Source organism: Macaca thibetana, chromosome 14 (genome assembly GCF_024542745.1).
Source record: "Macaca thibetana thibetana isolate TM-01 chromosome 14, ASM2454274v1, whole genome shotgun sequence".
NCBI classification, from domain to species: domain Eukaryota; kingdom Metazoa; phylum Chordata; class Mammalia; order Primates; family Cercopithecidae; genus Macaca; species Macaca thibetana.
In genome coordinates, this window is record NC_065591.1 from 97,843,979 (window position 1) to 97,857,669 (window position 13,691).

Sequence of the window (13,691 nt, forward strand, 5' to 3'; positions counted from 1 at the left end):
CTTTTATCATACAAGCACAGGCTTTATGATCTGTTTTCTCATAGCTGGAAAGGCATAAAAAAGAAAAGACTGTTTGAAATTTGCAAGTCATAATATTAAGGGATGGCCAAGTAATGAATCAGTGGCAATGCTCCAAATGAAACAGAAAAGGCTGCAACATAGCAGCGTTCCTGGCCAGGAAATTCACAAATTCAGCCATATGGAAAGATTGTCAAGTCTCCTCTGCAGTGTCCCAGATCCTTAAAGACTAATACAGTAATTTGAGTTCAACTTATTTTTGCTTATCCACTCTTTTTCTATTTTCTTTCCTTTTATCTAATTACTGGAACCTATAAAAATGTTTTGTGCAACTTAAGTAATATCTTATGAAAAAATTTCTATTCATTTTCGTATCTATCACTAGTCTTATTCATTTTTGGCACTCCAAAAATAAATGTAGAATAAATGCATGACTGGTTAGCTTTAAATGGATCATTCCAATGCTAATTGCTTCATGAAATTCATTAACCTATGTGTCTCCATGTGTTTTTTCTCTTATAGAAAGCAGAGATTGCTATTGCCCCTCTGACAATCACTTTGGTACGAGAGGAGGTCATTGACTTTTCTAAACCCTTCATGAGTTTGGGCATATCTATCATGATCAAAAAGCCTCAGAAATCCAAACCAGGAGTGTTTTCCTTCTTGGATCCTCTGGCCTATGAGATTTGGATGTGCATAGTCTTTGCCTACATTGGTGTCAGCGTGGTCTTATTCCTAGTTAGTAGATTTAGTCCATATGAGTGGCACACAGAAGAGCCAGAGGATGGAAAGGAAGGACCCAGCGACCAGCCTCCCAATGAGTTTGGCATCTTTAACAGCCTCTGGTTTTCCCTGGGTGCTTTTATGCAGCAAGGATGTGACATTTCACCCAGGTTAGTTTCAAATCTCTTAAGTTCTTCACCAATTTCCCAGTAATTCTAAATGTTGTGCAAATTATCTCTCCACATGTTCTTTTCCTGAAGACAGAGGACTATTTGAAACACAGGAAAGACTTGCAATTCCCAAATAGCAGTTTCTTCCAAATTAGCACAAAATGTGGACATATCATAAACATTAACTTTCTCAATAGCAAAGAAACTATGCAATCTATCAGAACTCTCAAAAATCATTTAGTATTAATATTTCATTCACTAGTTTGACAAATGGAAACTGAAACCTAAATTGTAGAATAGGAATTCATTTCCACTTTGTTTCCTTTTAAAAAACAAACACTTTTGCTATTATTGCAATTTATTGTTGTTGTTGCTCATTTTCAGAAATTAATGTTGGACTTAATTCTCATCTCACATAGCTTAAGGGAGATACCTGGAACCTGAGTCAACATAGTAGGTACCAGATATACATTGTTTTATATAGCAATGAATAAATCAGCTAAGCAATAGGCAAGAAGCCAACCATGCAAACACTATGCTAGTTTTATGGAATGTTTTTCACTATCTGTGGAGTCATGGCTCCCTTCCTTTGAATACCAATAAGATATAATTTAACCATTATATTCACCAAAAATGCAACCTTCTTTTGCAAGAAAAAATACCTTATTTTTCTCATAAAGTAGCTGAAGGTGTGAAAAGTACTTGCTTTAATTGTTGACTATATATTAGCATCACAAATATATAGATTTCTTCCTTTTTAGAAATGTATGCTTTCTCAAAAAAGAGACATTTGGGGCACAATGCAATTTGTGTTTCTTAAGACCTAGGAAAATTATAAATATGCCTAAATTCCAGTAACATAGGAATCTGACTCGAAAACTTTCAATTAAAGAACTAAACAGAAATCAAAGTAAATCAAGTAATGGTTTTTAAAAGCCAGGAGTAAGCAAATATTAAGTTAAACCCAATAGGTGTCTCTTTTATAATCACAAGTGTTATAATAAGGGAGTATTTTAGCTTTGTAAATGCCATGAAATATATGAAATCATTCTTCAAGTTTTCAAACAAATGTTTTACAACAATTTGCCACAGGAATTTTAAGTAGTTTGATGGTTACGATAAGTGAGTTCAATGATGAACATTCTCTGAATTTTTTTACTCACCCCCTTCTCACATTTGCTCTGCACTCATACTTACCCACACATCCTTGATACCAGAGAAAGAGTGAAGAGAGAAAATCATATATCAGTGTGTAAAGATGCTTTGAGACATGGTTCAACCTCCACTTAGCTCAGGAGTAGACTATCAAGCAAACAAACAAAAAATCCTCAACTATGGTCACTTCAAGACCAATTCTAGACCCTCATCTCACCTTGGCCTAAGTTCCATCATCCTGGCAGGGCTCTGACTGAAGGTAAAAACAAGTTCTCTCCTTTTGTCTCAGAAAGGTACCTACCAACTTGCATCAAATCTAAGACCCCAGTCACTGTTCATATGTATTGCTACTCTATGTACCACAAAGAGAGAAATAATGCTGCCAATTAAACCATGATACTTACTATATTTTATCTCATCAACCATAGGCTGCATCCTAATTTCAGAGATGCTAAGAAATGAGGGCAGGAGATTATTAATGAATTCAACTAAGTATTCCCCTTACACAGCTGAAGAAAAGCTATTAAGTTTTACATTTCTACCATATTCTTTAAACAATAAAAAGGAAATGGTTGTCATATTTTCAGTGGCATTTATATATTAAATACACCATAGAAGATATCAGATTATACAGAAATCTAGAATCATTCTTGAGTAGACTCTCAGAAAATAAAACAATACTTGCAATCATGATTTTTAAATGTGCATGGTGAATTGATGGTATTTCTTTTCTTTCTCTATGTTGGTTAGAGAAAGGAAAATGTGCATTATTTTATCCATGTTTAGATCCCTCTCAGGTCGAATTGTTGGAGGTGTTTGGTGGTTCTTTACACTCATCATTATATCATCTTACACTGCTAACCTCGCTGCTTTCCTGACGGTTGAGCGAATGGTCTCTCCCATAGAAAGTGCAGAAGACCTAGCCAAACAAACAGAAATTGCCTATGGAACACTGGATTCAGGGTCAACAAAAGAATTCTTCAGAGTAAGTTAAGGGAACAACTAACAATGAAATGTTTATCATTTTGAAATTCAGGCAATTTTTACAACAATTATATCATGGGCTTTAGCTATTATAAGGTTTACAAACACAATGGTAATAGCTACGTTTAAGGCTAGTACTTCTAACTGGATTTTATAATCACTTTAATTTGCAGAATTTAATTGACTTAGTCATATTGCAAGAGGAACATTCTCTAGGGAGTAGTAACAATGAAAAGGTAATTAAAACAATTTTATAACATAATTTATCCAAAACATTCCAATGTTGATAATGCTATGATAATATTGGATCTGGTAAGACTGGATTTATGTATGATTTTGAGCTGATAGCATAAAAATGAAAACTTGACTTTTGAAGAATACATTCAACTTGCTGCATTTGAAACACAAAACCTTAATTGCAGATTATACTACTTATATGAGTTATATTATTCTATAATCTATTCTGTAACAATGAACTTCACAGCAACATATTTGCTTTCTCACAAGGTAATAACAGCAAGAACTTTTCCATTCTAGGCACCTCTCTAGGACATTGTATGGCATTTAGTTTGTGCTGATTTCTCTGCTTTGCAGATAAAAATTTTCCAATTGATATAACTGCATTACATATATGGATACCTGTATAATTGCATTATATATATGGATGTAATTGCATTGTATGTCCCTTTGACCTTCCATCAGAACAATAGAGGTTTTCTTTTAGGTTTTTTTAGTGTTTGTTCCATTATGGGGATGAATTCTTTTTATCAAAAAATCCTTTTTCTACTCATTTTAAATCCACAGCTATATGCTTGGTAATGTCTGATAACAGATAGGCATGCATTTTGTGACTTCAAAACCCCAAAATTAAAAAGTTGCCAGAGTGACTTTTTTATGAATATTGAACTAGGTGAAAACGAACACTTTTTATATTTGTGTCAATTGTTTAAACACTAGAATATGTAATAGCATAGAAGACAGAACATACATTTTATTACTTTCTAAGCTTTTGTGTGAAAGTAATAATAGTTCTTTGTGCCTACATACAGGACTTGAGAGATTACATTTCCATTTTAAATGTATTTATTTATAATCTTCTCACTCAATTCGGCTTAATAATTATAAACAACAAAATGTGCTACTCCTTAGGCCAGCTTTAACTTTTGTATACTTGAATTTCTGTAAGATATTTATCCTTTTTAAAGAAAATTGATTATAGTATCCTAATATACTTTAGATGTTTACATAATATCATAGCAAGAGCAAATCACTCAAAAACTCAAACCCATCCTTGGGCATTGTTTAGAAAAGAAACCAGACAATGAACAATGTACTTGTCAACAATTTGGAGTATTATTATATATAATCTAAAATGTATAAGTTAATTACAAAACACTTACAGATTTTCTTAAAACTGTAAGTAATATTCATGACAGTAGATTTGATTAACAATAATCTATGGATAAAGCTAATTAAACAAACTTTTTTAAATTTACCTAGCACATCCCTATTTCTACAGCTTAATAATAGAAACATTACTACTCTAATGTATTTTAGCATAATTTCAGTACCGTGCTGTCAGTTTATAACTGCTCCCATCCATAAGTAAGCAGGTAAAATTTAATGATTTCGCCTAAAAATCACTATGTATATGCATCAAAATAAAATACAAGTTTGTGCTATCATTTGCACTTTACTGAAAATTGATGACTGTCATTTAAATAAAGACATTATTTGCAGGCTCATCATTCTGCCTTGAGTGATAAAGGGAAGAAGAAATGCTATACTGATTCCCTGAAAATATTTCAAACGTAACTCACTGTAAATCTCTTTAGCATTAAGCACACTGAAAATGTTCATTTCTAATCTTTATAAAGTTAAAAATGCTTAAATTCAAAGAACTGGTGAGGTAGATAAGAGAATATATTAAGAGAAATATAAGAATGAGGAAACCTGCTTCCTAGATTTATAGAGTCTTCCATACAAACTGTGCAAGCACCATTCCTTGTTTCCTTTCTCTCCAATCCAACTTCAGTTTTTAAATTGGAAGATTTTTATAATATAGGTATCTATTGTTGCAGAACATTCGGAACTCTAATGGGACAAGAAAATAATTTCCCCTGGCAGCACGCTTTTAGGAAAGCATAAATTTGGGTTCTTTGATAAAAATTTCATTCATTTCTTACCCTGTTTGCCTCCCTCCTCTCCCATACATGTTGACCTGGTTTAAATAAACCATTTGTCTGATGGGCTGAGGAAACCAGAACGTGAAGTGTATTTTTGTACCTGTCAAAATCATTTTCTCATAGGAACACATTAATGGTACATCTATCAGCTCCACTAGGCTGCCTCAGGCAATGACCTATACTCAGTGCTTCAGAAAAATGTAGCAGTTATAATCAACTGAAAAAAGAATTAAGCCACAGGGGAAAACTACATCTGAATTCAACTGTTGCCTTGGTTTTGCCCCATTATGAGACTTTATATGCTTCATGTTTTGTGTGCCATGGTAAGCCTAAACATAGAGGCATTTAAAGAGTCTGTACTTGTCACTTAATGCCAGCCTTGCTGTTTTGGTACTTTCACATTACTACACACCTGACTTAAACACAGTGATTTTCATTTCAATGCAGTTTTATCCTGTGCCTGTCTCAGTCATCAGTGAAATCGTGAATGCATAAATGATGTGCATTACTATCTCAGGGTTTATAATATTACCAAATAATGCATTGATGAGCTCTCACTAGAACATCAGTCTTGCCAAGTAAGCTACTAGAAGGGGGAAAAAATTCACCAGATAGATAGCAATGTAAACATTAACTATAATACATGACATTTGTACATAGTTTCTATTAGAAGCAGAAATGGTGGGATACTTAATTTAGGGACAATTAAAAGGATAGCACATTTTTTAAATTACAAGAATTGTTTTAAGCAATAAAGCAGTGCTTTAGATCAGATAGTTCCCCATGCTTTGAGTTTCACAATAAAGATGAAATAAATCGATCTGATATTAATTTTCTAATTTCAAAAATAATGACTTCTATCTTTTCATTTCCCACACCCCAGTCTTTAAACATACACTACAGTTGAAGCTTTTAGGGACTTAAATGTTCCTTTCTCATTGTACCTGATACAATGACACTTGATACAGAGACCTACTGAGCTTGCTGGATCTGCAGAAATTTTCTTCATTTTAGCCTGTCTCATCAAATTTATAAATATTTGCTTGCCCTCCCTCCTTAGCAATCACTCTCTTGCAGTCACAGATAAGGCACAGGGATATTACTTCCAGTCCTAACGCCTCTCGATTCCCCCTCGTCCCTTTGTCCTATGTATATGATCTTATCAGAATCAGATTTTCTAAACATAAGCGTGGTGACAAACCAGGCTAATTTCTTTTTTCAAAAACTTGCTTTTATCTTTCCATTTTATCTATATTTTTTCATTTTTATTGTACCTACACCCTCTTATATTTAGCATAGCTACTCTGTGGATTACTCTTTCTTCCAGATTTTAAAGAGATTAGTTCAACTTATTTTGCACTTAAGGCATACATAATTCAATGTATTCAAACAAATGCAGCAGTAATTTTCCACATATTAATATATAGAAATGGACTATTAAAAATATCAATGACCAAAAGGTACTGTATTCTTTTTAAAAAGATTTATTTGCTTTAATACTATGCTGCATTCTATAGTCAAGTGATCTCTACAAATACCAAATCCTAAAAATACACGTTTTTCATTTTGCTATCTTAGTTTTGTTTAACTGTCCTATTCTTTTAATAAGCTACTTATTTGTAACTGGAAAATTGCCAAGTAATTAGCATGTTTTTCATATTCTTAATTCCATAAAATAGTTCAATTAAAGCAATATTCACACTGATTTTATTTCTTCTGTTTTCAATGTAGTGTACATAGTAAAGTATACAATGTATGTGAAGCTCTATACCTTTTTGGGTGAAACTCTCAAGTCAAGATTTAAATATATTTAAAAAGTAGTTATGTGTTTAAAGGAAGTTTACCAGAAGTTCTCTAAAAATTAAAATTATCAATATAGATATTGAGGGACAATCTGTATCAAGTGATTCAGAGAGGTAATATTTTTCAGAACTTGTAAAATGGAAGAGTTTGTTCTCTGGAACAGAACTCTATTTTTAGAGATGGGATGAATGAAGCATGGCAACATGGCATTCCTAGTGGATTCTATACTTGAGGGTTTGGAATCCAAGTACTCATCTGTCCTGGAAGGACATAGAATCATTGCAGTTTTCTAATATGAGGATTCTGTTGCCAGAAGTAATTTGTCATTGCCTAAATACACACACACACACACACACACACACACACACACACACACACCCCAATCTTTATATCATGAGATATTTTTTCAAGTGTTAATAGCATAAAAACATTACAAAAAATACTAAAAGATGTCAATTTCCCACCTTGATATTTATCAACATTTGGATATAAGTTACCGGCTAGGTGCGATGGCTCATGCCTGTAATCCTAGCACTTTGGGAGGCCAAGGCGGTGGATTACCTGAGCTCAGGAGTTCGAGACCAGCCTAGTCAACATGGTGAAACCCTGTCTCTACTAAAAAATACAAAAATTAGCTGGGTGTGGTGGTGGGTGCCTGTAATCACAGGTACTTGGGAGACTGAGACAGGAGAATTGCTTGAACCTGGGAGGCAGAGGTTGCAGTGAGCCAAGATCACGCCACTGCACTCCAGCCTGGATGACAGAGCGAGACTCCATCTGTCCCCTCAAAAAAAAATGAATATAGTTACCATAAAATATCTTTTTCTTTGGTGTTCAAGTATACAAATCAGTGATTGTGTGGTTTATTAGTTAGGTTTATTGATTACTTATTTCTGAACTTATGAAATCAAAAATTTGAATCACACTTTTATTCATTTCTTTCTTTGTCTGCCTGAATAATTTGTCTTTGCCCAGGTATTGAAGTTATATGTTGATTAGTAAAGAACTGCCTCTTGTTGAATTCTACATTTTGGTAAACGAAGCTCAATGTAAATAAATGTACACACTACTCAGCATTGAGCCTCACACAAAGACATAAGTGTGAATAAGGTCTTCATTTTTTCTTTTTTTTGGATTCAGATACAAAATTGCAGCCCCTTGTTATTGAAAACAAATGCAGTTGCACCAGACAAGATTCAGGCTTTTTTTTTTTTTTTTTTTTTTTTTCCAGATGGAGGCTCACTGCAACCTCTGCCTCCCAGGTCTGAGCAATTCTCGTGCATCAGCCCTGTTAGTAGCTGGGACTACAGGCATGTGCTGCCACGCCGAGCTAATTTTTGTATTTTTAGTAGACACAGGGTTTCACCACGTTGGCCAGGCTGGTCTTGAACTCCTCATCTCACATATTGAACTTTATGATCAGGTGATCCACCTGCCTCAAGCTCCCAAAATGCTGGGATTACAGTCTGAACCACAGCACCTGGCCAAGGCTTTTCTATCTTATTAAACATATCTTTTGGAGACATTTGAGTTCACTTAGATATATTGTCACATTAAAAATGTATGTGTGAATGAAAAATTTAATGCAAATGTAGATAACAAGAAAAAGGACTTGGGTAAATTAAGTAGTGAGAGTAACGTATTAATAGATAGAGCTCAAGTAGACAGAAGTAATTTACAAATATAAATAAGTTTCTTGGCTGGAGTCAAGAGGATTAGAATGACCAACTCCCTAAAACACAAAATTGGAAAATAGGAATCACTTCTCTTTGAAGTTCAATATATGTTCTATTTGAAAATTTTTTCATAAAAAGTCTAAAAATGTTTCAATCAACCTAGAGTTTGATTCTTGTGTTAGGGATATTTGGTTTATAAGCTATACCAGGTTTTGCCTCTTCCTTTGGTGTTCAATTACTGACTTGATATGGACTGTATTTTTGTATATTTCTTACTAGAATCATGTGCACTAAAATTTGGGGGCATGAAAAAAGAAAAAATAAAATAACAGTCAGACATGGTGGTTCACACCTGTAATCTCAGCACTTTAGTAGACTGAGGCAGTAGGAGTGCTTGAGGTCAAGAGTTTGAGACCAGCCTGGGCAATATAACGAGACCTCATCTTAAAAAAAATTTTTTTAATCATCTGGACATAGTGGCATGCACCTGTAGTCCCAGCTACTCAGGAGGCTGAGGCAGGAGGATCTCTTGAGCCCAAGAGTTGTAGGTTACAGTGAGCTATGATCATGTCACTGCACTCCAGTCTGGACAACACAGCAAGACCCTGTCTCTAAAAAAAACTTAAAAAAAAAATAAAACAACAACCCTCCTTGTTTGTTATAACTAAAATACAGTATTAAAAGGAATTTTACAAACTTGAAGTAAAACCTTAGCTTTTTTAAAGTTTACCATGAATGTGATATAAAACATGATTTTAAACGATGAAGTCTCTTCATTGCAGTCTACATTGAAAAAAACAGTAATAGATCACTATTTAAGCAGTTGAGTGCGGTAACTGTTATGGCAAGAGGTTTGGGCTTCTTCAGATATGACTTTTAAATGTCTATCATTTCCGTGATTTCCTTAAACAGTGTTAAAAGGCAGTTTTCCAATTTGAAAAGAGTAATATTACTATTATATTACTCTATGACAAATGGGAGTCAGAGAGCAATGGAAAGATACTAAAACTCTTTATTCTTATCTTGGTTCAGTGAATATTAACATGTTGTTCCCTTCTTTCCTGTATTTAATTTTATTTTAATTTCCTCCAGAGATCAAAAATAGCAGTGTATGAAAAGATGTGGACCTACATGCGATCAGCAGAGCCATCAGTGTTCACTAGGACTACAGCTGAGGGAGTAGCTCGTGTCCGCAAATCCAAGGGCAAATTTGCCTTTCTCCTGGAGTCCACTATGAATGAATACATTGAGCAGCGAAAGCCATGTGACACGATGAAAGTGGGAGGAAATCTGGATTCCAAAGGCTATGGAGTAGCAACGCCCAAGGGTTCCTCATTAAGGTGGGTGGAATAGTATAACAATATAACATGTGTTGTTATAGTATTCCACCTTCCCTGATGTGCCTGAGAGAATTATTTTGTTTTGTGTGTGAACATGGTATGTTTGTTTGTTTGTTTTCTTTTTCTCCATTTCATATATTTTGGTCAACAATCAGGTAATTTTTTTTAATTTTGGGATAATTAATCCTCGTTGACATATATCTTTGAAGGCCATATAAAAACCAAACTGGTTGAACACTAGCTGCTTCCAGTGGGCCTAAGGCATGGGTAGCATATGCTTCTTTACATCTCATCAAATTTTTTTGGCCACCGGTATCTACACTATCATCATGTCAGTGATAATTCTACATTTTATCATTTTTTTTAATTATGCCTGGCCACTAGTCTCTGAGTAAGAAGAAATTAACCTCTTTCCAGCAAACCACTTTTTTTTCCATTTCAATATTTTATTTATTATGGCATCTTTCTATTTTAGATTATCTTGAGGTTGTTTTCATGCTAAGTTTGAAATCACATCTATTTATAAAAGCAATCATAGTCAGAGGAAAAAATGAGCTCTGGTTTTATAGTACTTACTCAAGTCACACTCCTGCCTATTTTAAAGGGAGTGTGGTGTAAGTAAGATCTGTAAAATTAGACCCAATGGCAATCCAAAAATGCTTACAGATAGACCCCTGAAATGAGCAAACCATTACACGTGTGGATTAAGTGAGACTTTCATTCTTATGGAAATATTGGTTAAATCTGCCCTTTTCATCCTTTTGGTCCTGGACATAGAAAATTCACATGTTTATGTCCAGGAGGCAGAATTTCCTCTTTTCCTTAAGCAATAAAGGCTGCTGTTGAATTGATGGGGCTGGACCCCATCAAAAGCGATGATCGACAAATTACTCTGGTCTCAGTGCTGCTTAGGAGAAATGTACACAAAGCACAGATTCAAGAGGAAATCAGGATCTTTGCCAAAGGACTTAACCAAGAACCTGATCTTAAAAAGTGATGCCTCTGGTAAGCCATTGAAAAGTGAAGGTAATGAGACCTGTACTATTGCCTAGTACAAATGAAAGTAATATAAATATTATAATTGTTTTCATTGGTTTCAAAAGGGTAACTGCAATGTGCTTTGATATGTGTGTTGGGTTGGGAAGGGTTGAGAGAGATATAAGAAACAAACATCAGTAATGGAAAAGGTTGTGTTAAAGCAATATATTGTGTGGTGCAAGCAACACTGTAATAATTAGTGAGGGGTTTTATGGTATGTTACAAAAGTGCAATCCTAAAAGAGATAAAACAAAACTAGCCAGTAAAGACAAATATGGTTATGGACTGTGGAAATTTTGAAGTCAGGCTTCATGTATGGAACATACATTCCGTATGAAACTGAAGAAATGTGCAGGGAGAAAGCCAAACAAATAAATTATCCGTAATATATTCTACCCAAAAACAATTTCAACCATTCAGAAACTTAAACTGGCATCAGGTTGTTTCATCTTTGAGGATTTATTTTGTATGATGCAATATGAAGAATATGTAATTTCAATGAGGCCAAGTAGTAACGAAATCTCTGTTGAAGGCATGGTTTTGAGAGCACCTTAGCGTAAATACTTTTTTAAAAATAGGAGGGGAGAATGCAATGGTGGTTGATATGTAGATCAGTGTTCAGACTATTGATTACATTCACTGGATGTCTCTCTTGCACTTAATTAATTCTCTGTGGATATAGCTGCCTTGTCCTCTGTCTTGTGTCTACTGATAAAGTCAAGCTTCAGGGACTGAATTTGGCCTTCAGTGACGGGTTCGCCTGACTCCCATTAATGGCAAGAGAGTTCCCTCTTAAATGTGCCACTTTGTCAAATCCACACTACAGGGATTGTTTGGGGGAAAGCTGAAGGGCTTCATCTGTCCAGAACTGTATAATAATCACCCATTGGCTTCCCCCTCTTTTCCTGTCCTTCCCTGGACCTTGTTAATGAGGCAATTGTTAAATTAAGCTTCCTGGATGGAGAGTTTGTTTATGCACTTTGTTTTATATATGCCACAATTTCCTGAGCAAGCTGGCTCCTGCATGCCAAAACCACAGTCATTTTGTCCTGCCTTTGAGAACACTGGAAGGGCACTGAAGGCTGACCAGCATGCACCTCACCCCACCTCCTCTCTGTCTCATCCTCAGCCATCTAAGCGGGAGACTCATCAGGCTTAAATTCTCATTCTTATCCGACTAGGATTCTTCTGTTTCAAATGAGACACACTAATGCAGAGATGGACTAATAGTCATCTTCTGTATAAATGATTTAGTTTGCAGAAGCAAATTCAAAATAATTGTATTCATCAGAGCAAGGTCAAGAGGACATACCTGTATCAAATTCTTCGAAACCTTTCTGTCTTTTTCAGTTCCGTAGAGACTTACGTCTGTTTTCCTATACAATCTATCTTTTTAAAATCAGGTCTTTAGGTTAATAGTTCTGGATGTAGTGAGACTTTTGTATTGCGCTGTCATTAACAATGGCTTTCTCACAAACTCTGCTATTCAGGTTCATTAGGCAACATGAGACTTTAAGCAAAAGAAAACAGTAATCTATCCTATTTACATTTAAACAGAGAACGCAGATAAATGACTAGTTATGTTCCATTGGTCTAGGGAGTTTTAAATTTCCAGGTCTTGCTGTTTGTTTAAAGTGCTTCAGAAAAAACGTCACAGAAAAGAGGAGAGAGTTTGATATATAATCAGAATTGAAAATTGGGACTTGGGTCTTTAATGCAGACTTTAAAACAAATGCAATAAGGATCATCGCAAAGAGTAGATCTGTAACTGGACTGAAAAATATCACAGCACTGATGACTAGCACCTGTCTTTACAGTAGAGAATGATTTACAGAGCTCTTTACTGTTCCAAGACTTTATTTCAGACTAGTGCTTGCTGGACATAAAGCAATTAAATTTAAAATCATTGATCTATCACTTACTAATAACAATGGCCAGAAATTGTTGGTTTATTGTATTTTGATATAGATTCTCCAATTCTCAAGTGACAGAACAATGCCAGGTATACTGATCTGGAATCTTTTTTTTTACATGCACAGTACAATTTATACTTCTATCAGTGCCATGGTTTTCTTTCTCCTCCCTTTCCCAGTCCCCTTGGCAATCCAAAACAATTGTGAAAATCTTTCTCTGGTTGAGAAATGTCCAAAAGTTGTTTTAAAATATACACTTTCGATGGCATTGCAACGGAATGTAAAGTGTAGAAGAAAGAGGAAGTACATTTATTTTGACTTTACTCTCAATACTATCAACACTATCAATTTTAATATACAAATTGATTATAGTATAGACATCTACTATACTATAGTATTTATGGTACAATAAAGTTGCCTACGTTACTGTCAAAATACTATCAACTTTGCCACGGTATCCATACTACACTGGTTACTAGACTATTGATTTTACTTTGTAATAAATAAACCTGCTAAAGGTTCTTTCGAGTGAATCATCATTCGGTTGATATGGATTTACTATTAAGTAGCTGTTAGATAAGAATATCCCTTTTAAAGATATTCATAGTGGCCGGGTGTGGTGGCTCAAGCCTGTAATCCCAGCACTTTGGGAGGCCGAGACGGGTGGATCACGAGGTCAGGAGAT

General features: G+C 34.8%; 1 protein-coding gene across 12 annotated transcripts in view; it reads left to right on the top strand.

The window, feature by feature from the left end:
* Nucleotides 1–13,691, top strand: part of GRIA4 (glutamate ionotropic receptor AMPA type subunit 4) — a 373,574-nt gene that overhangs the window by 314,263 nt on the left and 45,620 nt on the right. For 11 of the 12 annotated variants that reach the window (XR_007719405.1, XM_050758797.1, XM_050758796.1 and 8 more), the window contains 3 exons: nt 541–911; nt 2,853–3,051; nt 9,808–10,055. Coding sequence is in view for 10 of the 12 variants with exons in the window: in XM_050758797.1 (XP_050614754.1) it covers nt 541–911; nt 2,853–3,051; nt 9,808–10,055 (818 nt within the window). In the remaining 2 variants the exon portion in view is untranslated. Of the gene's footprint in view, nt 1–540; nt 912–2,852; nt 3,052–9,807; nt 13,621–13,691 lie in introns of all 12 variants that reach the window. The other variant, XR_007719406.1, reaches the window with a different exon arrangement.